Source organism: Homalodisca vitripennis, unplaced genomic scaffold (assembly GCF_021130785.1).
Source record: "Homalodisca vitripennis isolate AUS2020 unplaced genomic scaffold, UT_GWSS_2.1 ScUCBcl_10620;HRSCAF=19589, whole genome shotgun sequence".
Taxonomy (NCBI): Eukaryota; Metazoa; Arthropoda; class Insecta; order Hemiptera; family Cicadellidae; genus Homalodisca; species Homalodisca vitripennis.
The window spans coordinates 25,406-52,664 of NW_025786818.1; the positions used below are offsets into that span (position 1 = coordinate 25,406).

Below are 27,259 nucleotides of genomic sequence, written 5' to 3' on the forward strand. Positions count from 1 at the left end.
TATTATTTACAAATAAACAGTGTATAGTAGTCGCATAAATATTCTATGTATAAAGAAAACAATATGTACAATATTCAGTTTGTGGTTATTGACACACTACCTACACCACTCTGTAATGGTAAAAGTCCATGACTGTCTGAGTAACATTCCAGCCAGTGGCCAGAGAGACTATGAAGATTAGCAGTACAGGCACCATGGGATATAGCAGTACCTGCGTCCTCTGTAGGATTGGCAAACCTGGACACAAAACAATATGTACAATATTCAGTTTGTGGTTATTGACACACTACCTACACCACTCTGTAATGGTAAAAGTCCATGACTGTCTGAGTAACATTCCAGCCAGTGGCCAGAGAGACTATGAAGATTAGCAGTACAGGCACCATGGGGTAGAGCAGTACCTGCATCCTTTGTAGGATTGGCAAACCTGGACACAACACAGTTACCTTACTTTAACTAACATAAAAATATGGTTACTTCTAGATGTTCTGGACTTGAAATTTGGTACACTTGTGTAACTTGGGCTCCACGTGATGGATAAAAACTAAAATGTCTATTTTGGTTTTTACTAATTTTTAGGGGTAAAACCAGACCAAAAATGGATGATGAATTCTCCACTGAAACACCTATTCTTGAAAAACAAAAACATCAATAATCCATTTAAATAATGTAATCGAATATTAAGAAATTTTGCAACAAAAATGTTACGTTTAAAGTGTAAAATGCAGAATTTTTAGAAAAAAACTATAAATCACATGAATATAAAATCATTACACAAATAGTTTAGTAAAATAATTCAAAAAATTTGTACACTAGTTAAATAAATAAAAATAAAAATTATACATAAAGTAATATACAAAGTTGTATACAACTACATACCAACAAGTACAAAAATGGACATATACGATATGAATGAAATTATTATAGAAATATCTTTAGATGCAACTATAGACTATTAGAGTGCACGTGAGTAGACTTTACAGGCTTTGAGACAGACGAACTAGCAGTCATTTACTATCTTACACACCACTACAATGGATATATGATCTCACAATGAGCCGTTATTCATTGTACCTGCTCATTATTAATAGTTATATGATGGTAAATGTTCAGGCAAGCCACATACCGGCATTACACAAAATTGGTGAAAATGTGATTCACACAATTTAAAAGAGCAAAAATTATCTGCATCAGTGTAAACAATCTAGCCTGATTTTCAAGATTCTGGAAACTCGCTTCTCATTGGATGTCTCAAATATGAGAGACCAATTACAAGCTGAGAGTGTAATAATCAGCCTGCAAATTCTCTATAAACTTAATGCTAAAGGAAATCAGATCATTTCCAAAATTATTACAGGTAATGAGATATATGTACATTGTAGGATGCTCCAATTTTTGGAAAGAATCATATACCGGTAAATGAATCCAAAGTAGCTGCCTAGAGCCTGGCCCTAGTAGGCCTTATTAGGAATATGGTAGGTTACTTCACATATCAAAGCTTTAAAATTCCGGTCTGCTATTTCTGAACCGTCATATTTTTAGTTGAGATAGATTTCAATGAGATAGTTAGTACAAGAAAAATAACCATCAGCTCCATTAATGTTGTTATAAAATCAAAAATAAATAGGCCAGACAATTCAGTTAGTGAAGATAAATCTATACTCACATGTATAGCCAAGAAATGTAATATACACATAGTAACCGATGGCAACTACCCACAACAAGTTGCCAAACAGTCGTGAGAAGAACCAATCTTGGCTGATGAGCACTGAAACAAAACATTCATTTTGTATTAATTTTACATCAAGCTTTTCTGGGACAAGCATCTCTGAATTAAGAAGAAATCATGCACCTCCCTTCATTTGACAAGATCTAATAAATCATATTCGGTTCGTAATAATATTGTTGAATTTATTAAATGTTGTGATGAAAATAATCAGACCTTCCCAATAAAAATCAGCGTTCTCAAACTTTATAATTTAGATATTGTACAGGAAAAAAAAACTCAAATTACAAGAACCTCAGATCACAGACACTTGAATTACTACTGCGATTTTGGTGCAGTTCTTAACAAAGAATGGCCTACTCATTACTGTACTAAAACAACTAAATTTTTTTATTATGCGAAAAATAAGTAAATGTTTGCTCTCCCCACTAGCCTACTAGATACAATGATAAAATATTTACCACACTTAGGTAATGACAGCAAATAAGCTATCATCAAGGTTTTCCTAATAAAATCACGTCAAAAATATGCTACCACAATACAAATGTTGAAATATTTCAGCCTCGCTGAATTATCTTCAGCTAACAATTGTTACACAAAAATAGCTTATGAGCGTTATGTAACAATATATTGTTTTTTCCTATTTATACTGATAAGGGCTGTGCAGTAACAATGTATTGTTATTCCTCACCACCTTTTTTACTTATTCTAAAAGATTGTGGTAATTAAAAAAGCAATTACATTTTCTTTATATTAAATCAATAGTTTTCATTATAACAGTATATTATTAATTATGCTAATGTCTTCAGAGGCATGGCAAAGTGTAAGGTTTAAGAAATGTGTCTCTTTTATTACACCCCATTTGCTTGTCATGAAAGGTTAGCAATGATTGGTGACATCTTCCAGCATTAAATTGCTTAGTCTAGTACACAAAATCAGAGCATTATATTCCATCATCTAATTCTCATAAACATAAAGTTCATTAAAATGGAAAGATGGATACAGTTATTTCTCTAAAAACCTTAACATGTTTAAATCTCTGTATTTAGAAAATTTATTTTTCAACTACTAGTACAGTAGAACCTCGGTTAACCGAGGTAATTGGGACCGAGGGTACCTCGGATACGGCGAACCTCGGATAACACGGAACGTAACCTAAAAATCGTTACCGGGGCTAAAAATAGCTCAAGATATACTAAAACATGAACAAAAGTTATTAACTGAACTGTTGTTTAGTTTATTAGTACAAGAAATGTTATTAGTACGCAATAAAACGTGAGAGGAAACGGTAACACTCACAAATACTAAACACTGTTTTAATATAACACTCAATTTATTGCACAACTGAATACGTATGATATAGGCTACACAATGTACAGAAGTTTAGTTACAGTACAGTATTCCTGTTTTACAAAATTAAATCAAAGAAATGAAAATTAATTTACTGTACATTGTACAAAAATAAACAAAGTAAGCTAATCTTTTTTCCCAAAAGAAATCAGTTATTGTTTTTTGACTTAGATTAAGAGGATCTTAGGCTAGCCGCCCTGTTGCGCCAGCGTCGCAGCCAAACTAAATCGTTTGTTGTTGCGGTTTCTTGTTGTTCAATGTATGCCAGTGCTCCCTCGATTCGTTCTTAGACCTTCTGTTATGTGATATTTCTCAGTCGCCCCATCAGGTTCATCGCTGTAAAAAAAAACTTTTGTTTTACGTAACCGTAACGCAATCAAAAGGCAGCAGTTGGAATTGGTATGAAATTAGTTTTGGATTGATGAATGTGGGCAACATTTAACTAAAGTGTAACAAATATACTGTAGTTGTGTTAAAAAATTGATGTTGGATTATGTTTTTATGTTAAATTTTGCATAAATAAAAAATCAAAAACTTACTTGTCATCATCTTCTGGTTGGTTGAGCATCTGGATAATCACGTCATCAGTTAGGGCCTGATCCTCATCTCCATTGATTCATTCACTGATGTCCTCTGCACTGATGGGCTCAGCCACTGGAAGGTGGTTACAAAGATTCACAAGCTCTTCATTTTCAGGAGGACATGCTCTTGGCTGGTTTTCAGGAGCAGCTGTCTCTTGGCGGCTTGCCTTTTCAATTCCGAAAAGTTTGCGCCATGACCTTCTTATAGTGTCCTCCCTAACGTTATCCCAAGCTTCTGACACCCAGTAGACAACATCTTTCATTGTGATTAACTTGAGAGCATCAGTGACACCCCAGCCCGTCCTCTAGCTTCTCCAGTAGATTTCTAAGCAGCCTCTTTTTGTAGTTTCGCTTAAAAGTTTCTAGAACTCCCTGGTCTAGAGGCTGGATGAGGGCAGTAACGTTTGGAGGCAAAAAATAAGGCTCTAATGCCATCGCTGACTAGCTCATCAGCATCTGGATGGGACGAAGCGTTGTCAAGAATAAAGAAGGGCCTTGCGAGGGAGTTTTTTGTTCTCCAAGAAAGCTTCAACGACTGGAACGAATTCCTCAAAAAACCATTGTTTGAAAATCCGCGAGTCCATCCATGCGTTTTTTCTGGTTTGTGTATGTGCTGGAAATGTGTCCACATTAGTATTTTTTAAAAGCACGTGGCTTTTTATACTTGCCTATTACAACTGGTTTGAGTTTCAAACTTCCTGCAGCATTGGCACATCCTAAAACTGTAAACTCGATCTTTAGATTTCTTATACCCAGGAGCTGATGTTTCCTGCTGACTGGCTAAAGTTTTTGAGGGCAACATTCTGAAGTTTAAGGCCTGTCTCATCACAGTTGAATATTTGATCGATGTAAGACCCTCACTCAAAATCAATTTTCTTATTTTTTCTTCAAAAACTGTCACATCAGTTTCATTACCTGAAAGTTTTTCCCCAGATATATTAAGTTGCCGGCACTCCATAACGGTTCTTCCATCGCATTAACCACCCCGGAACTAGCGGTAAAAGGTTCATCGCCATCGCCAAAAGATTTATGGAAATCTAAGCGCTTTTGCCTGCAAAATAGGCCCACTTATTGGACTTCCCCTTGCTCTCCATTTCCGAAAACCATAAGAATAAAGCCTCGGAAAGTTTTTTCATACTCACACTTTTTAAACGTTTTTTCTCTCTGAATTGCAATTGGAATTTTAAGCTCTGAGCACCCCATTTTTCTAACTCAGCTCAGCCCTCTTCCTCCTCCAATCTCTCCGACGGTAACCTCACCAACACCCAAGTCTTTAGCGACTGTTCTTATTGACTCACCATTGTCCAGACGACGAATCGCATTTAGTTTAGTCTCTAAGGACACAACGACACGTTTGCGTTTAGCACTCATTTACACCTACTGTAACTGCACTTAAACACACAATAAAAAAACAGTGGATAGACACTTGACTTGTAAAAAGTAAACAAAGGACTGCCACTGAGACGAAATGGTGGCGTCTTCGGGCAGACCGATTGATGCACGAACACATCCGAGCTGAAAGCTGTACACCAGGACAGCCCACTAGATGCGCAATAAGCTACGGAGTCGAATCGGGGTGGTGGGGAGAGCGAGTGGCTCAGTCGCGTCTCGGCATTGAAACAGTTCGCATTGGTCCGGCGGCGAGCGGTGTCGGGTTTACAACACCTGCAGCTGCTCTGGCGAGCGGTGTCGGGTGACAGTGCCGTATGCATTCGGCAAAGATAAGCGCTAAGCTACGCAAATATTTGGCCGAGGAAACACAAACAGTTGCCAACAATTTACTGTACAGTAGTTTTAAAAACGCATTGCAGGCTAGCGTGCGTATTGCGATAAAAGGAGCACCCAAACGCTCATTACTGTACGTAGTTTGTGCGTGTTTCTTTTGCTTTTTTAAATAAAAAAAATCGTCCGAGGACGGCCCTCGGTTAACCCGGAGTCTCGGTTAAGCGAGGCTCGGTTAACCGAGGTTCTACTGTAACTAATAATACAAAAAAGATATATTTCTGTTATTAGTAGTATAATACCCAAATACACAACTAACACACTTAAATGCACTTCAAGCCAAAAATATAGTAAATTAATAGCTTAATAAATATACAATTTAAGATGTATATTGTAGGCCGATGAAGAGAGGTATATAATCAATCAATGTGCATTAAATTACATTATTAATTAAGGCTGCATTTACTCACCATGATAGAAGAACATTTGAAAAACATGTAATATGATGAGTGATGGGAAGAAAGCATTGAGATGGACATCAAAAGCGTAACCCCACTCTACATCTTGCCCTTGATATGCTGGCTTCAGAAAGTAATGGTTGCTAATATACCTGTAAATTGATCAATGATAATTTAAAATTTGTTTTCTGAATTCTATATTTTGTTGTTTGTTCTAAAGATATTTCTATATTTTGTATAAAAAAAACCCCTATTTCTTCATCAAACATGACCACCAGAGCCCAATACTAGTAAGTAGGATTATGTGGTTCCAATCTAGATTATCTGTCATTACATCTCCGGAAGATGCATATTTGTAACCATAAGAGGAGCTTCATCTCATACTCGTCCCATCTTCATAATGTACTTTAGGGATCTGTATTGGGCTTTTTGCTCTTTTTGTTGGGCACCCTGGATGACTACTGCACGTTATTTACAAATGATTCAGAGTGAATTATATCAAAAAGATTACGAGAATGAGAGGCTGTACTTTTCAAAGTTGGTTCTATTTGGCAATGCGGAGAACTGTCTCATGCCCAATATGGAGAAAACCCAACATCTGCTATGTTATTTTAGTAGACTGGTTAATACTGGCGAGTTAACCCTTTTAGTGCTATAGCGTCTACGTTGTAGACGCTGCGTTTATGTCTGAAAGTGCTAGTGTCTACGTCGTAGACGTATTTTTATATATACGAGGGCAAATCAAATATAAACGGTAATTTTGCTGTTGACTGTACCAAACACGTTCGGCCACGTGATGCGGCTGTGGACGATTGTAGATTTGCTTAATAGGAGTGGGGGGAACTGCTTGCTTCACACTATCGTGTGTTCTGCCTTCAGTACAGCCATGACCGAGCGAGAGGTACATCCATCTGTTGCGCAACGCATCGTCATAAAATTTTTAACAAATTAAGGTGTTAAGCCTTCGGAAATATTTACTCGTTTGCAGGCACAGTTTGGGGACACTACTCTGTCTCAAACTCGAGTGTATATGTGGGCCAGAGAATTTAGGGATGGCCGAGAACGTGTTGAAAACAAAAGTCACGGTCGACGCCCAAAGTCTTACAGATGACAACATTAGTGCGGTTCAACAGCTTATTGAAGGTGATCACCGGTTAACTGTTCAAGAAATCTCGTCGGAAATTGGTATCAGCTACGGGAGTGTTCAGTCTGCAATCACAGACCACCTTGGCTTCAGAAAAATTAGTGCTCGCTGGGTTCCGAGGTTGTTGACCGGAAATCAAAAACAGGTCGGAGATTGTTGGGAGACTTCTGCAACGATTTCAAGAAGAAGGTGAAGATTTTTTGAGGCGCATCGTCACATGTGATGAGACGTGGGTCTACCATTACACTCCCGAATCGAAAATGACAAGTAAGGAGTGGCGAAGGAAGGATGAAGGCTGCCCAGTGAAAGCCAAAACTCGTCTCTCAGCCGGAAAAGTTCTTGCAACAATTTTTGTTGACTCAAGGGGAGTTCTACTCATTGATTTTCTTCACGATCAACGAACAGTGAATGCGGCTTACACTGCCAGGTGCTAAAATCAGCAAAAACCAGTCACCGGAACAAAAGACGAGGTGTGCCCATTAGAGATGTCATGTTTCTCCATGACAACGCAAGGCCTCACACCGCATTGTTAACAAGGGATAAATTGGAAGAAATGGGCTGGGAAACTCTCGAACACCCTCCTTACAGTCCAGACCTGTCCCCTTGTGATTATTTTTTGTTTGCGCCCCTGAAAGAATCACTTGGAGGAAAACGATTTGAAAACAATGAAGACGTCGAAAAGCACGTGCGCGATTGGTTAACAACTCGCCCTCAATCTTTTTATGAACAGGGAATATTCAAGCTTCCATTAACAATCTCCCTGAAACACTAAATTTAGAAACAAATCCAAAAAAATTTAAAACCCAATTAAAACACTACCTGGTGTCTTGTGCTTTTTACTCAGTTGACGAGTTCATGGAGCACACTTGGAATTGATATTCGCGGCGGTGTTGCAATCCTGGGGGTTGATCCCACGAATTATGGATTTTGTTTTTTTTGTATGTGTATGAATGTGTGCCTGCGTGCAACTGTATGGAAAGTCGAGTGAATGGATTTAGTTTTTTAAGATAAATACCGTAAAAAATTGGTATTATTGACTATTGCAATACAATGTAATATATATTGTCAACGAAATAAAATATATTCTATTCTATTCTATTCCAAATCGGTGGCAGAAGTGTGTAGATAATGCAGGAGACTACATTGAAAAATGTTGAAGGTATAGTTTCTGTATAATATTATTCAATAAATATAATTTTGGAAATTACCGGTTATATTTGATTTGCCCTCGTATATTGGTTCAATTTATGCAATTTACTGGCTGCAAACGATGACAGTTCATCCAAAAGCCATAGAGTAACGATATTTGTATATTTGATTGCTGACGACTAGCTATTTATACGTCTTTGACGTGAAATAAAAAGAAGGTAAGTTCAGATACGTTGCGAGCGAACTGACGCTGTGCTTTGTTTTACTCTGTTTTATCCATTAAATTGTGTTATAATATTGTGAAATACTGTACTACTTCATTAGTATTCCAAATCATTGCATTACTTCATTTTTCATTTGTGTTTTCCATGTGTATTATATTTTACTAAGTTACAAACTATGTCTAATATTATAAGAACATTGCAGGTGATGATGAGTTATATACGGAATGTTGTTGAAGATGTTCTGGACAATGAAAGCAGCAGAATTATCAGTGATTCTTCATTTATAAGTGAACCATTTGGTTTTTATGAGCAGAATGGTGTGGAAAGTGACGAAATCCCAACATCTGATGAAGATATTAACAAATCGTATTCAAGTGAAATTGACGATTCTGACAAAGACAAAGACATATTTTATTTTTCATCCACACTTCTTATTTGTTGTATAAAAATAAAATAAAATATATGGAATTTGTTTGGTTTTAGTTGCTCTTTACAATGGTAGCATCAGAAAAATAATATAAAATTGTTTTACATACTAAAATTGTATGCTAAAGTGAAAAAAATTATACAAAAATTTATGTTACAAAAAATTTTTTTATAACAATCCAAATAAGTAAAAATGTATTTTTTGTATTTATTTCTGTTTATTGGTTATTTATCTTCAATACAAAAAAAGTAACAAGATATGACCTCAAATAAGGAATTTACTAAAAGTCTGCATTTATGCACTAAAATGCTTAGCACTCTTGGGTATGGCAATGCGCCAGATCCCTTAGCACTAAAAGAGTTAAAGCTGTTTTGAATTTGGATGGATTCTATGACAATCTAGAATTGTTAAATTGACATATTATACTTGAAGCTAGCAATAGTATTGTTCTTGTTCAGAAGACTGCTGGATGACATATATTTGTTGACTGTTTATTACACTTTTTCACAATCTCATCATGTGTGGTCTGATATTGGGACCTTTCTGCTGAGGTGGAGAGGGTGCTGAGGCTTAAATACAAAAGTCTAGATCATCAAACCAGTGGCGTATATAAAACTTTGCAGATCAATTTTTGCAAGCTTAAGGATCATAAGTCTCGTTACCCAGTAAGTATTTAACTCCATTATCTACATCAGGGAAAACCTTGCCAGTCTTCTTACAAGGGATGAAATCCACAAATTGTCATGTGGGTGATGTCAACATTCTCCAGTGTAAAATTTATTTGACGATGAAGAACTTTCCTGTCACAGGCATAAGAATGTTCAACCATGTCCCCCCTGAAATTCACCACTTGGACTAAAATGGGTAAAAGAATGAGGGTAAACTTACAGCTAGGACACTTGACTCCTTGACTGAGATAGACAATGGTTTGTACTGACCACTGGCATAGTTTTTGTGTACCGGTATTGTAAAAAGAACAGTCCTATATATGTGCGCATATTTTCTTTTAATGTTTATACATTCTATTTGCAGCTCTCTCTGGCAAACGGCCGCTCTCCAACAAATGAAGATGGTAATGATAATAATGGTATGCTAGAAGTTCATAAGAATGAATTGTCTTATAAAATGACAAGTTGTCAACAAGAAGAAGTTTGAAATGAAACTCTGACCAACAGTATTTAAAGAAGTGAGGAAATCTAGCTTGAGAAGTTTTGAAGTTGCGGAGTGGTAAAATTTCATTAAAACAGTTTACTTATATAAATAAGGTAAACATAACATATCAGCTAAAAACATCACTGGTAAAAATAATTATAATATTGTCAATTAAAGAATACATATTAATATGAAAAGTTACACTTACCACAATATGGTAGCAACAATGATGCCAAATCCAATGCAGTCGACAAAGATTAGATACACTAAAAATTTGAAGAACGCCCATATACTCAAATTTAGTATGAAAGTGAATGCTATGGATGCAACTGAAACAAAACAATAAAAACCTTTTGATTTAAAGATAATGTAAAATAAGTTAATTTTCTGTTTATAGCCTGCTATACTTTGTTTTTCTTACATCTTACATCACACATGTGTGTTGTATACTGATTTAAACCTTTGCGTCCTGCGGCATCGGCGTATCGCATGAGGTAAAAACCTTCTAAATTGCTGGCATTGATTGGTGCGACGATCTGTATTTAGCTAATACTTAATATGGTAGTAAATAGTTGAAATATGCAAGTAACTATTTAGCTGCATTAGATATGTTACAATGTATTGATTCATGCTTGTTTGTTTCTTCCTCGAAAGTTTTTGGAATGATAATGAACTATAATGTTGTTATGGTCTGTCAGCCGATGAATTCAAATGCGAATTCTGCGTTTGGCTAGTTGCACTGTTTACTTCTTTCCGTAATTATGTTTTGATGTAAAAACAAATCATAAAGCAGTGCACAATTTAATTTATTCTGTGTAATATTGATATTTGGATGTTTCCATAATAATGAGCTATTGCATATTTTGTTGTTTCCAGTATTGCTGCCAAGTGCATAAATAACAATGAGTGAAGAAAACTTTGCGGACAATGCATGAACCATCTCTTACAGGCTTTAGATGAGAGTATTAGCTCGATATGTGTCAGTAGTAGTAGGCCATGTGGTGCTGGTGATCAAGGGGTAGTGTTTTTTATAATTTTTCTTCATGTTTTTATTATTTGAAAATAAAAACCTAATATTATGCATGAATTTTGTTTATAATATAATGGCCTTTCATGTGGCACAGTTAAAAAATCTAAAAATATTTTGTAAAATTTTAATTTAAACCCAACAGTTTTTGAAATTTTGTACTAACACATATTAAAAATATATTGAATTTTATTTTTATCAGAAAATATGTATTATACTATTATAATATTGTATTGAAAAAAAAAAACAAAACAAAAATTATGAAAATCTTTTAACCCATTGCGGATCACTGACGAGCTGGGCTCGTCACGCAGCGGCCGGGCCTAACGGCACGGTGACGAGCTCAGGTCGCATAAGCGGTCTGCTTTTAAATTTCCCTCCAAATAGTTCTGTTAATGTCTGATAGATCGGGCGATTGTCTTCACTTGTCTACTAAGAGTGTTTAACAACGGTCTACGTTTAGAATTTTCAAAAGTTTTATAAATATCCTACAGATCGCAGTTGTATGTCGAAGTTGAAAAATCATTCATATGAGTTTACTCTCTGCTTTTTAGCGCTTCTGATTGGGTGTTTTCCTCAGTTGATATTATAATACTTTTGAGGTTAATGACACAACTAAACGACGCAGACGTACATGTTGGTGGGTTTAGTCTAGACAATGACCCGGATATTGCAATCGATTCGCCTGAGCCGCTTTATTTAGACTATGATTCATACATCATCCCTGCCACGCCGTAACCTTGCTCGCGTGTTATCGTTCCTACATCACGGATAACCCAGCATGCCCATGTTCCATCTGAACGAATACCTTTGTAGCTGAATTTTCTAGTATGCAATGGCGAGAGATAAGATGTGGCGCACCATTGCTGTTCGTGCGGCCCGCTGACCGTGAATTAATTCGTGCCCGCGCGCCAAAACAATACGATCCGCAATGGGTTAAGTGGTTTTTGACCAAACAATTCTTTTCCAAAAAGCTTGCAAATATATGTACAAATATCAGGCTGGCGATTAAGGGGTTAAGAGGGGTAACATAATAAAATAGCTAGGACTCTCAAAGGGTTCAAGGAATTGTTAATAAATATGTTTTTCTGGAATATACATGCTAAGATTATACTTTGTTTAGTTTCATGATTTGAACTGTATGCCATTCCCTTTAAAACACAGTTTTCCATTTCAATTTTTCATAAACACATACGTGGTATAGTTGGATTCTAAGTGATCAACCAGTAAACTGTAATTATTTCAAAACATTGACTGCAATACTAACAGTGTAGGTTCTGAAATGACAGATAGTGAAGAATACTGAAAGACTAAGGTGAAACATGTGTTTTACTCAGCATTTGTCTATAAAGATTTTGCAGGTGATACGGAGATATTGGCCATAAATAGTTGTGCATGCAAACACTCTCCACTTCAGTAAATCACTGCTGGCATTTACAGTCAACACTGGCAACTAGTACAAGATCCATTAATTTACCAACCACTTCAGTTTACAATATACGAGGGCTGTTCGGAAAGTTGATTACGTTTTGCGCTGTGGCCGCCAGGGGCGGGACTAGCGCGGCCATCTTGGTGTCAGGACGTCCCACCGCTCAGTGGCTATCGAGCCGTGCTAGCGGGAAGTTCGTGTTGTAACGCGTCTAGTCACAGTGCCTGTTTGAAATGTCTGCCGCAATTGAAAATCCCGCCAACTGTGAGGTGCGCGCAGTAATTAGGTTTTTGACTGCCAAAAACTGTAAGCCTATAGAAATCTATCGGCAGTTGTGTGAAGTTTATGGGAACAACATTATCACTGAAGGTGGAGTGCGACAATGGGTCATTAAGTTTAAAAATGGCCGAACAAATGTTCATGACGAAGAGCGAAGTGGAAGACCCAGCATAGTGACTGACGAACTTGTTGAGAAAGTTGACGCAAAGGTCCGAGAAAATCGACGGTTAACCATAACGGAACTCTCGCTTAGTTTCCCTCAAATTTCACGAACTTTGTTATACGAAATTGTCACTGATAAGCTTGGCTTCCACAAGTTTTGTGCAAGATGGGTACCGAAAATCCTGACCGACGTCCACAAAAACCAGCGCATGGCTGCAGCGTTAACAATTTTGGATGCTTACGACAAAGAGGGTGAATCACTACTCGATCGCATCGTAACTGGCGATGAAACATGGGTGAAACATGTTAACTGCGAGACCAAATTGCAGTCAATGGAGTGGGGACACACAAGTTCACCTCACAAACCAAGAAAATGTTTGCAAACGATGTCGGCAAGAAAGGTTATGGCGACGGTTTTTTGGGACAAGAAAGGTGTAATTCTTGTTGATTTCCTGGAACGAGGCACTACAATCAACTCAGAAAGGTATTGCCAAACGTTAAACAACCTCAGAAGAGCGATCCAAAACAAGCGTAGGGGAAAGTTGAGCTTGAAAATTCTGTTGATTCACGATAACGCTCGACCTCACACGGCAAATCACACACGTGAAGTTCTCGAATCATTCCAGTGGGAGTTGTTTCCTCATCCACCATACAGCCCGGATCTTGCACCAAGTGACTACCACTTGTTCCCAACAATGAAGAAGTGGCTGGCAACGCAGCGCTTTGACGACGACATAGAGCTGCAGCAAGAAGTGACAAACTGGTTGAAGACACAGGCGGCAGAATTTTATGAGGAAGGCATTGTCAAGCTCATCCATCGATATGATAAGTGCCTAAATTTGAATGGCGACTATGTTGAAAAGTAGTATTTAAGTGTGGCTTTCATATGTATATAATAAAAATTGTTTCCTATACTTTGTTAATTTTTAATTCCAAAACGTAATCTACTTTCCGAATAGCCCTCGTATATACAACATTAACCTTCAACAGGACTAATGACAGTACAGATAATGATGAAATACATTAATGTACATTAATATATTTATACTGTATATAAATTATGAAAATCTATATACAATATAAATAATGAATATTGTTTTTATGTAAAACATGTTAGCTATTTGAATTATATAATAAATATATTTACATTATTAATTAACTAAAACTTACAGCACAGCCAAAAACTGAGCAAGACTAGAAACGCTGGATCATCTCGAGCAAACTGGGACTTTGTTTCTGTAAAAAAATGTAAGTATTAATAATAAAAAATCTTAAATTAATAAATTGTGATTTCTTTAGACATATAATTAATAACATATTTTGCGAATTTAGTGTCCAGTGTATACACAATCAATTATAAATTTCCACTTTAAACGTGATGTCTCCAAACAACATCGAAAGTTTAATATGTGGTTTCCAAAATGTAAGCATTTAACGGTTTTGGATTAAAATTACCTAGGCTAATTCCTAGGTAAATTATATTTTTAACTCTGGGGTTCAAAGAGTTAAAATATAAATACACTCAATACTATTCAAGGTAGGAATACACCAGAGCTTGTGTCGTGTAATAGGTTTAACTGAAGTTCAATGCAAACTTTTATATTTATTGCTCATTCCATGGAAGATAAACAATCATAAGGAAAAGAAATTTTTACACCCTTGGCAAACAGAAAAGAAACCGTGTCTACTGAATGATTTTCTAATGGCTTCAATGATTCTCAGACAAATTCCATAATTAGACATGCGCCATAATATAACTCATTAATGTCTATGTACAAATGTAGTTTCATGAAAAATGATAAGTCTACAGATGAAATATTTCTTGAAATATCTTGCCACATGATACATTTCATTTCATCTTGCCACATTTTTTTTATTAAGTTGTGTATCATATCAGTGTTTAAATAATAAAATTGTAGACATAAAGTCACCATAACATGATATACTCGTAGTATGTATTGGGATAGTTAGGCTACATGTTAATATTACAAATGATAAAATCTTTTATGAGTGTACTGAATTTGTTTACATATTTATATATTCTGATATTTCCACATTGCCCATATGGTTAGCGCATAATGCTCATCCAAATCACATGGAGTGATTTTGCACCATCATCAAACTCAGTGTTGTCTATGAAGAAATGAAGCTTCATGCACAATTTCAAGTCTGTAAGTCAGTTCGTTTTTGAGATATCGTGCGGACAGACAGAAATTAAATGTTTCCAGCTCCTTGAGTGATAGTTTTCACTACCACTCAGCCAATTAATTACCTGTGGGTTATATAACCTTGTATGACTGAGTGAAAGTAGAACTTAATGGGAATTACAAATATAACTCAGGGAAGTTATTAGGAGCAAGATCTTTGAAACCAATAACTCTTCGAGTGGCAATGTCAGATATTTCTCACCTAATGTCACTTATTTGCAACATATTCTATTCAGAAAGAAAGTACTGTTTAATTTATCATCACCACAGCATTGCAGTTGGAGTCCATGCATGCAAGCTAAGAGTACTTTGATCAGCTACTCTTAACAGACACCATTTTGGTTGCTCTACGTTATGTTTACAGCTTGTTGTGCACATTTAAAATGTTGACAAGACTTAATTACTAATTCTGACGACTGTGCGATTCATGCCCTAATTCCACTTTTGACAGCAAGGAATATGAAACAGGCTGAAATTAAATTATCATCAACTTGACCCAATGGCCTACTTTAATGAGACTTAGCGCTTTGCACCATGAAATACTTTGAAGAGACCACCTTGTCACCAAGCAGTATGCATTTTGTTTAATAACATATCAGCACTAATGAGTCTTAATTTTGTTTCTGCATTCTATGGAATAATGGGAATGAAATAATTATACTTTTCAGACTGACAACACTGCAATTATTGAGGAAGGGGAAAATAAACAATGACCGACTCAGTGACAACTGCCTCAAGTAAACAAACTGTGTAATTGCATAAAATGATGTGAAGTGAAGATTTACATTGCAGTGAAATTGATAAGATATATTGATAATGATGTATATATTTTAAGTGACTCTGACAGTGTTTATTATGATGAGGGTTCTGTCAAGGAAGAGCTCAAGCATGATGGTGATTTACAATTTAGTGATGGCGAACTTGAATTTTTATTGAACATAAAATTAACATCAACTTGCTATTTGTAAGTCAACTTTATGTTTATGGTTAAAATATTGTCAAATAAATGTAGTTTTAAGTATAAAAAAAAATAAATGTTTATTTTTAAAGTAACAAAATTAATATTAACATGACACTTATGAGTTAACTTTGAATTTATACTTATAAATATTAAAGTAAACAAATTTTATTAAAAATAATGATTGTATAAAAATATTTTATAATTAGCATAAATTGTGAAAATTAATATTAACTTACTATTTTTAATTACAATTCTGTTTATGCGTTAAATATAATAATAAAAAATAACTGTAGGTAAAATATAAATGTACATGTATGTATGATTTGGCATTAACAAAAAAAATGTATGTAAATTAACAAAATGAACATTATCATTTTGTTTTATATGATTTTCCTAATAAAAATATTTAGCTTACAATAAACATATTATAATTCCAAAATTTCGTTAAAATCTGAAAAGCACAAGAAAAAAATTAACAGAATAAGTTATTATTTTCACTAAATTTATCGGATTTACAGTGCTGTGCAGAGGCTGTATAACCTAGCAGGCCAATGGGTTAAAGGATGTTTAAGGTGAAGATGGGATGAGTGATGGAATGGTGAAAAAAAGGGGTTAGGATGTTTTATAAAGGTCAAACAATGCTGCTCCGAGTGGTCGGAATTCTGTTGTCAATAATGATCCGGAAGGAATTATGATGAAAAAACATTCCATGAAAATACATACTTGCTTTTGATGAATCTTTGCAAATTTCTTTAAGGAAACTACGGCATGTATTTTAAATCAAACTGAGAGGAATGCTCAGTAAAGAAATTGGGTTGCTCCATGACAATGTTCGGCTCCATACTGCTGGTGATACTCAAACAGTTATCCAACAGTCTCTTTGGTGTAGTTTAATCAACCACTGCATAGGCCATACGACTAAACTTGTCCCTGCACATGATGCATCGGCTGTGTGGTAAGCATTGTAAAACTGCTGGTGATACTTAAACAGTTATCCAACAGTCTCTTTGGTGTAGTTTAATCAACCACTGCATAGGCCATACGACTAAACTTGTCCCTGCACATGATGCATCGGCTGTGTGGTAAGCATTGTAAAACTGCTGGTGATACTTAAACAGTTATCCAACAGTCTCTTTGGTGCAGTTTAATCAACCACTGCATAGGCCATACGACTAAACTTGTCCCTGCACATGATGCATCGGCTGTGTGGTAAGCATTCTAAAACTGACAAAGAGGTGAAAAATGCTCTGGAGATGTGGCTATCATTATTAGTGGGAAGTTTCTGCGAGACAGGTCTAGAAAGGCTAGTCACCCATTAAATATGCTTGAATATTGGTGGAAACTAAGTACAAAAATAGTTTAAGCTCTTTCATGTAAAAATATAATCGGCTTGAAAACATTTTTGTGAAAGTTCTTTTTCAAAATGATACTTTCTGAATACGCAGTGTATTATCTATAAAAGCACCACTACAAAGACAGCATTGACCTTTTGTACTTTAAATCTGATTCATTCAAACCTGTATGGACTGTGGAGGTAATTTTTATGTTCTCTAATACAAACAACAGACTACAGTCACAATCATTAGTATGTCAGTATAACGTAAAGCTCTCTTTTAATTTTGGTTTTATATGTATATTATATATATATATATATATATATATATATATAAACATTAATAATTAATAGTCCAGACATTTTTGAAATTGGTGAAATACTTAATCATCTCATAATCAAGAATGAATGGGGATAATGGGTAGAAAATGTTAAAAACCTTTCAAACATTTTACCTTTTCTATAATTGAAATTTCTGTAGACTTTTTGTGGTGCAATAAATAAATATGTCATTTGCCAAAATGCAAACTCAAAGTCCATTTGCTGGAACTTGAAGAGTCTGCGAAGATATCTGTAACGCTTCACTGCCGCTGACATGCAATCTCTTCTGAAACAATGGGCCTAGTTAGTGCAGTTAAACAAAACAAATACATTTCAACTCCTACTATAATATTGTTAATAATATAGGTTTATTGATTTTTTGTTATTTCTTTATTAATTTAAATTAGTCTACAGTTGTCTTATGAATAAATAGATTGTTAGTAAAATTAAATTTAACATAACTGTTAACTGTATCTATTAAAAATTCATTTACACACTACATTTTAACCACATTCTTATACTGAAATTTACAATAATACACATTATACGTACATAATAACGTTGTTTACAAATAATCATATTCAATAAGTGATAAAATTTAGTTTTTATTCAAATCAAATTTAGTTTAACCCTAAGTTGGTAAGGTGCTATAACAGGTTTATGCTACTGGTTAAAGGCTTTACCTGGGAGACTATTTATTTATTATATTTAATGGAAAATCTGTTTTTAGAATGTGCAAACATAGTAATGATTACGTAAAACCCTAAAAGAGAACATAAAAAAATATCAAAAACTCTATTATAATTGGCTACAAAATCAAGGCACTAAATTTGGCACATCTTATATATATAAAAATCTTGAGTCACGATGTATGTTGCCAATAAACTCCAAAACGACTGAACCAATTTCAATCAAATTTCACATGTATCCGTAATTTAGTCTAACTTAGAAGATAGGATAGTTATTATCTGAATTATTCGCTTATGTCGTGAATATAAACGAATAAAATGAAGAAAAGTTTTCAAAGCGCCTGCACATTATAACCTGCAATTACGAGATAGATACGTATATTAAACAGTGAAACACTATTTGAAGGCGCTAAGTTATGATGTATAATTGTCTAAACTAAATTTTTGGTTGAACTTAAAGGTTGAGTGGTAGACCACTTTGTAATAAAATACATTATGCATGTACAATACATTTTTGACATATTTTCTTGATCGTGACATCAAGGTAAAATCTACATCGGGGTTGGAAATATAATTTACTTCAACCAGAAATGCTCATACGCGGGCAAAACTTACGAAAAGCGTGCGAAGCCGCGGGAAACAACCCACATTCTCTTTTTATTCCTCATTCTACTTTTGCCGACGAAATTAACGCATGTCTAAAACAATCGTTTTTATGGCGAAACGTCGAGACTCTTCGATTGACCGTGAATATGCGAGTACAAATGCAAAATGATCCATTGGCACAAGTATTTTCTAAGCAATTGCTGGATATTGGAAACGGTGAAGTTGAACTGTATCAAGATACTCAGTATATCAAAACTACCAGATAATTTCTGCACTGTTGTTGAGACGAAAAGTGAACTAATTGAGAGTGTCTTCCCGGATATATTAAATAATTATTTAGATCATGATTGGCTCTGTAATCGTGCTATTTTAGCAGCAAGAAACGTTGATGTCGACAAAATTAACTTCCAGATACAACAATTATTACCCAGTGATTTGATGCCTTTTAAATCAATCGATACAGTTGTTGACGAAAACGAAGCCGTAAACTTTCCCACCGAATTTTTAAATTCTCTGGATTTACCAGGAATGCCACCACACAATCTGCAATTAAAAATTGGTTCACCAATTATTCTTCTCCGTAACTTAAACCCGCCTAAATTATGCAACGGTACACGTTTAGTTATCAAGAGGATCACTGGAAATATTCTTGAAGCAACAATTTTGACTGGAAAGTTTAAAGGCGAAATCGTCCTGTTGCCGCGAATTCCATTAATAGCGTCAGAATGTTCAATACCATTCAAAAGGCTTCAATTTCCCATTCGTTTAGCATTTGCGATGACCATAAACAAATCGCAAGGTCAAACAATATTGACTTGCGGTTTAGATTTAGAAAATACGTGTTTTTGTCATGGACAACTGTATGTGGCCTGTTCACGTGTGGGAAAGTCATCAAATTTGTTTGTATTAGCAAAAGACAGATTAACCAAGAATATTGTGCACAAATTAGTATTGAGATAATTGTCAATTTTAATAATTTAAGAAAAAAACTTTAAATCAAAACAATTGTTCAAAATCAATGTTATCTACCTCATTTATAGATTTAGATTTAAATTATTCTCAGCTTTATTAGTGAATAATAATTTAATTGTATTTAGATAATGAGTAAAATATTAATTTAATCTATAGTTACTGAGCCACAGCAACGCGTGGCCGGGTCAGCTAGTGTATACATAATATATATATATATATTGACTACAATTATTCTTGATGCTTTCCACATATCGCTCGAGAAAAACTCGAAAAATGGGTTGTCATTCACCTTTTTTTACAAAATAAAAAAAAGCACTAAGACAACTGGTAACATTTAATTCAAAAAGAACACTACATCGTAGTGTTACAGTGACAACGTAATTAAAACACATGAAGTACTGTTTGTCACTAAAACATTCAATAAAACAAGTAAGGATTTGTCAACAGAACTCCGCAATATATATGTAAAACTTAAGTAAACGGTAAGGGTTCATCGGAGCGACTATACCCTCCACTCAGAACAGGGTCAATTAAGATGGCACTGTTAGGCTGGTACTATACGGACGCTAAATGCGTCGCGTTAATGCGTCGCGTTAACGCCAAAGTTCGGCGCATATAAGTTGGACTACTAGTCCAGACTATACGGACGCAAAATGCGTCGCGCTGTTTTTGCGTCAACGCCCCGCTGGCCAGACTATACAAGCGCAGAAACCGCCACGTTGCTTCCCAGATCACTTTATTCCAAGTTGCCAATATAGATGCAGTGCAGATCGGTGCTGTTGGGTTTCAGTGTCTACTAGAGATGTATTTGGAAAAGACCAAAAGGCAGGATAGACGTTGGGGTACCCATCCCGTTCTAAGCAGCAGATTGACAACAGGTGCGTTTCATTTGATGTTTGAGAAGCACAGACAATATGAAGACAAATTTTACCAATATTACAGGATGTCTGTTAGCTCATTTGATGAACTTTTACATCTTGTCAGTGACGGTCTGATGAAGAAAGATACCAACATGAAAAGGAGTATTGAGCCAGCTGAAAGACTTGCTATAACCATCAGGTAAGCCGTTTATGGGTTAAATCGAAGGGTAGATCCATGTCAAGTGTTCCAGCAGTGGTTGCTTGACATTTTCAGAAACATTAATATTTGGTAGATCCATTTTGAAATGGGGACCCTATTTGTTTTGCCCGCTAGCTGTTTTCGCCTTTGCAAGCATCCCCCCAAATATAAGGAACTGACCTACCAAATAAAATTTTTTCTGAGATTATCAAGTAACCAATATTGTTTTCCTGGACCTTGGGATGGATTGACCCTGAAGTGGTTTTAAACATTTAGTGTATATTATTATTTTTTCCTTCTAGAATAATGTTTGTTTGAAGTAAGGGTTATATAAAAAAACGCAAAAAACAGTTCTGGAATATGTATTAGTTTTAGTTTAATGATTCTTTTAACATAGTATTATAAATATTTCTATCAGGTGTACAATATGTAACATCGGATATTGATAAAAAATACAAATAAGAGCCTCGTTCAGTTTAAATTGCAGTCAGACACTTACAAACACAATAGGTACGTTGTAATCATTTTGTGATACATTATAATCACTAGGTTAACATATTTTGGTAAACTTAATGTAACTGATTTTTATGTATTGATTACGGAACAACATTAAATTTCATTTACCTCAAATTGCTCTGAAAGTTAGCAGACCAATTTTGACCGAGTTATAAAATACAACCTTTTTCTATATATTTGTAATGAAGGAACAATGTAAGCCTATAACATTTTCCAATAGTTATATTAGGTTAGTCTTTTGTAAACAGATAACCTACAAACAATAGTAAACTAACCACATATTACAAAATATGAACTACTATTAAGTAAGTAAAGAATTGTATGACCAAGAAGTTTCAGTTCTGCACAAACACACTGGGAAGTTAATTACAAAATTGTCATTATTCCACAGTTAATCGGAATACTACTTCTTACTACTTCTTCTTACTAGAAGATGGTTCAATTCCCGGGTTCACGGAAAAATGTACAAATTCTGATATGTTAAATGGTTGGTTTTGAGTGTTGTCACTGGAAGTGGCATTAGAGCATTCGGTGTTTTTGTTATAGTCACCGATTATTGATGGTGTGGTCGGAGTCGGAGTTGTGTATGGTGAATTTAGGCCCGAGAACATTAATGGTGACGCAGATGTGTAGTCCATCATTTGGGTACGCACTGGCACTGGTTCCTGAACTCGTGTTTGGTTCATAATAGCATTTCGGAACACTTCAGTTAGTTGCATCCTAACATCAAAGGCAGCAAGTGGTGGTAGGCTGTCCATAACAGGAAGAAAGGACATTAAAAGTGCTCTCTCTTCCTCAGATTCCTCAGATTTATCTGAGCTGTTAGCTGAGGAAGTGTTCGCTCTTTGAATGGCGATGCTTTCTTGCATCAATGATGTAATGTTTTTTGAAGCTGATGTCAAAGTTCTCTCAATATTAGTTCTTTTTGACACACGTTCTTGTCTCTTCTGACGTTCAACTAGTGACGAATTTGAAACGCTGTCAGCACGGTCATTGTCATCTGCATTAGTTGTTTCTACTGTTTCTACTGCTTCTTGTTCAGATATAATGTGTTCAAGGGGTGGAATATTTGATACGTTCTTGTCATTGGGCTTCATGTAAGGTGTCAAAAAAGACATTTGGTCAAAGAAAATGTATTTCTTTTTTTTTGTTGCTGGAGCTCCAGTCTCATTTTTCTTTAAAATACGTAGTTCCCGAACGAAATTGTCACGCAAAGTCTTCCATTTTTTCATCATATCTTTGCCTAAAACAAACGGAGCACTTTTAGAATCATATAACTGTATACTTGTCACAGGTTTAAAGCAGGTAATTATAATATAACATTTCTTGTTTGATTATAGTGTATTAGGGACATATTAGGGTCATTCCTTGTAAAATCATCAGAGTGGGGTTTCTTGACTGTTTTATTTTATTTTAATATTTTTATCACGACTTCTACCGCACTTCAGGAGATCAACACAATTAAAGAAAAGATTATACTATACTAAAAGGTTATACTAAAATCCCCTTCTGTTCTGACGTTATTTTACAAGAATTAAGTAAATTGTTTTATAATGTAAGACTTAAAAGCGTGTAAATCTACACATCTACAAAGACGGCAGTATCAATGTCTTATATTAGATAGTTATATTATGTTTCGCTTATATTTACGTTATATATTTTAGGTATTTGGGCTGTGGAATGAACTTCAGTGACCTTGAATTCGAATATCAAGTATCAAGAAAAACAATACGTCTCGTTGTTGAGGAGACCTGTGAAACAATTTCGGGAAAACTGCAGTCAACTGAAATGCCAATCCCTACAAGTGATGAATGGCTTTTGAAGGCAACGGAATATGAGAAGTTAACCAACTTCCCAAATTGTGTTGGTGCCATTGACGGCAAACACGTGCCGATACAATGTCCACCAAGTTCAGGTTCACTATACTACAACTTCAGGAAGTATTTTTCACTTGTATTGTTTGCAGTCAGCGACGCACAGTGCAACTTCACTGCAATAGATGTTGGTGCATATGGCCGGGAGGGCGATTCCACAATCTTCAAAAACTCAAACTTTTACAAAAGACTGAATGCCGGCCAACTGAACCTCCCAACAGAGAAACCGCTTTCACCAGAAGGCCCCACAGTACCTTTCGTATTTCTTGGCGATGAAGCTTTTGGTTTAACTACACGTGTGATGCGCCCTTACCCACAGAAGAAACTCACAAAAGAGAGAAGTGTATATAACTATAGGCACTGCAGAGCCAGACGTACAGTTGAATGCGCATTTGGAATTATGAGCAACAAATGGCGAGTAATGCATTCCTGTATCCTGGTGAACCCGATCTTTGCAACGAAAATCATTCAGTCTTGCTGTGTATTGCATAATTATGTAAAAAGGCGGGATGGTTACATTTTTGAAGAATCGCTTACATGTGACATGGATTGCTTGGTCGGAGCAGCAGTAGGAAGTGGTCGTAGTAACGGACTTGTAGTAAGGGACTTGTTCTGTGAGTATTTCAATGGACCAGGAGCCTTAAACTGGCAAAATCAATATGCCTAAGCACAATCACTTGAAAAAGTAGGACTTAGTAAAAAGAAGAAAAAGTAAACTTAGAAAAAGTATAACAATATTATTTCCTATGTAATAAAATTTAAAATAAAAAGTTTTGTAATTGACTACTTTGAATACATCCTGTTATGTTATTGTAGCTCCTCTCAAATTAGACCTTTGTATCATAATCTAGTGTCAGTTCTATAAACAGTATTGATCAACTCGTGAATAGGTTTAGTGAAGGTTGGCAAGGAAGAACAGTGACCTTGGACGACTCATAGCGCAGAAATAGACTTTTTCACCCCTCCCCTTTCTACCAACCTACCGCCGGCGCGACGGCGACGCCGGCGCCGGTGCCGTCTGGGCTAGCCATGCGTCGTAACTTCGATATCTACAGCAGTAGATTTTTTAAGTGCCAAAAACTGTGATCATGTACGCAATGGCACAATTAAATTACTAATGTTCTTTACAATACGTTACAAATAACATACGTTTAACATACATTTCAATATTTAAACCTTTTACGTCAAATAACCACACAATTAAACAAATAACCATATAATCAAACCGTAATTTAAGGAAAGAGATGATTTCAAAACGGTGTTAAGTTATTATCACAACAAAGTTGTAATTTCATTTTTGTCTTAATATACTTCCCATATTTATGTACGGTACTATTATTAATTATTGTCTTCGTTACTATTGTAAAACAACAATGATAGTTAGTTGTACTTGGTGCTTAGAAAAAATATGTTTACATCATTACACCTTTGTTTATAAATATATCAAACTTAGTTACCTGCTTCGTCCTTCATTTGGGGAGTCATTTCCTCCCAGTTGTCGTGCACAGCTGCTCCTACCTCCATCCAGCACTGAGCTTTAACATTTCTGTTTGAATATTCTTTTGACTGGACGTCATAAAATGGAGGTCGCTTCTCTACTTCTAAGATGAACTTCTCAGTATCAAACATGTTGATGACTCTCACACAGAAGCACAATAACTACTCACTCAAGACTGCGACTGCGGGCCACGCATCTAGCGTCCGTATAGTCCGGCCCTAGCGTTGCGCAGCGCTATCTACGTCGCGCTGCTAACGTTTTTCCAGGGCTGGTCGCGTAAAAATGCGTCGACGCCGAGTTGGAGGGCAGCGTGCCGCGTAGACTGCGCTCGTATAGTCGCTCAAATTGACTTGCATTGCCATCCAAAATTAAAAATAGCGCAGCGTATTTAACGCGACGCATTTAGCGTCCGTATAGTACCAGCCTTAGGGATGTAAAAAACTACCTGGTGCCGCAGTTCAAACAAACTGGTGTTTTGCATCCTCATCAAGAAGACGCTTTACCAATCCAGGGTTAATAACACACCATTAGAATAATTATTCAGATTAGGCCTACATTGTTTTTCTTGAAAATACACAGTTTGACATTTAACATCTGACACACAACAATATTTTTCTATTCACTTTAAAATAAACAACATTCTAGCATATATTACTATGTTTATTATTGCACATGTAATAAAAACAATCTAATTTAATATTCTTTACTTTTATTTTTCTTCCAGATTTCTAATATATAAGGGCTATCTAGAAAGTAGATTACCTTTTGCTCTGTAGCTGCTAGGGGTGGGACTATTGCAGCCATTTTGATGTCAGGGCGGTTTTCCGTTCAGTGGCTATCCTACCATGCTAGTGAGAGATTAATGTCACTCCTTGTTGTTTTACAATAGCAGTTTAAAATATGTGATGCAATTGGAAATCCCACATGTTATGAGGTGCAGTCGGTAATACGGTTTTTGTTGGCTAAGCACAATAAATCAATTGAGATTTATCACTTAACTCTCTGTTTATGGGAACGATGTGATTATACCAAAGGTGGTGTGTGACGGTGGTGCATTAGATTTTAAAATGGCCGAAAAATGTGCATGATGTGTCCAATGAAGTTGATGAAAACATTAAAGACCGCCAAATCACAATAACAGAAATCTCACTTAGTTTTTCTAAAATTTCAAGGAGTTTGTTACATGAATTTGTCATGGGACAATTGTTTGTTTGTCTAATTGTTAATTGGAACTGCGGGGGGGGGGGGGGGGGTACGAATACCTGGTTGAAGTATCAGGCGGCAGAATTTTATAATGCTGAAATTTTCGAAACTAGTTCACCGCTATGATAAGTGTCTAAATTTGTGTGATGACTATGTTAAAATAGTATTTTAGTCTCAATTTCAAATGCATATAAGACCATTTTTTTTTACTTTATTTATATAAAAACGTTATCTACTTTCTGGATAACCCTCATAATATATATCCAAAATTAAATTCTATCATCATATCTTCATTCCATTAAGTTGAACTAAGTACTATGATCACCAAATCCGGTCTAGCTAAATAGCCTCATACCAAACACACAACACCAGATCTACACATTAAGGGCTCGTGATGATTTCAAATATAAATTACAATGCAAAAAATGTATAAACATTATAAATTATAGATTTTAAAACAAGTTAAAATTATGTTGAGAAGGGATCAGAACACCCCACAGAAAAAATAAATATTGAAACCCAAAAACTAAAATACAAAGATTTTAAATATAGGTACATTTAGTTTTTTTCTGTAGATGAACCCTAAATATTATTTTGTTAATCCAACTAATACCTTTTTGTTTGTTCAACAACTACTTTCAATTTTGCTTTGAACATTTAATTTACAATATTATAATTGTGATTATTATTCATAAGGGATATGAGAGAAGGAATTGTGGAACAAGGTGTGAAGAACATGTAAGACTGCATACAAATTGTTGGCAATCCTAAATTTTTTTTAACAATTATATTTTATTATAAAATGCACCTTATCAACTTCAAAGGGTTATATTTGTACTAGTATGTTGTAAAAGGCAGGAAACAGTTGGGTTAAACATATTAAAATATAAAAAGAAATACAATATGCAATGTTTACTTCTGAATGCATTTATGAAAAAATTGATGAGATTTAGTTTTAATTTTTTTAAATTGATAAGCTATATTTGCTAGCAGTACAATGCAAACTTTTGTGCACATGTTAGTTTAGGGAAACCTTAAACACACAAATATTTTATTGAATTTTACTATAAAAGTCATATTTGAACTTAACCAGTGTATTTCAACAGTCAGCCTAATTACCTGTGAGTAACAGGAGCTGGTAGATAAGGAGATCTCAGACTTTCTCTGTTATTAAAGCTGTTTTCAACACT

General features: G+C 35.3%; 2 protein-coding genes across 2 annotated transcripts; one reads left to right on the forward strand and one right to left on the reverse strand.

Moving 5' to 3' along the window:
* Positions 1–27,259, reverse strand: LOC124374869 (protein unc-50 homolog). The gene is made up of 8 exons (XM_046833013.1): positions 27,189–27,259; positions 17,787–17,938; positions 14,001–14,066; positions 10,142–10,262; positions 5,850–5,989; positions 1,667–1,768; positions 256–427; positions 1–65 (listed from the first exon to the last, which is right to left on the reverse strand). Exons 2-7 carry the CDS (start codon positions 17,926–17,928, stop codon positions 291–293), a joined length of 708 nt encoding a protein of 235 aa, XP_046688969.1. The 5' UTR covers positions 17,929–17,938; positions 27,189–27,259; the 3' UTR covers positions 1–65; positions 256–290.
* LOC124374868 (protein ANTAGONIST OF LIKE HETEROCHROMATIN PROTEIN 1-like) lies at positions 20,709–24,304 on the forward strand. Its single transcript, XM_046833012.1, has 2 exons — positions 20,709–20,978; positions 23,159–24,304. The coding sequence occupies exons 1-2, from the start codon at positions 20,722–20,724 to the stop codon at positions 24,033–24,035; spliced, it is 1,134 nt and encodes a 377-aa protein (XP_046688968.1). The 5' UTR covers positions 20,709–20,721; the 3' UTR covers positions 24,036–24,304.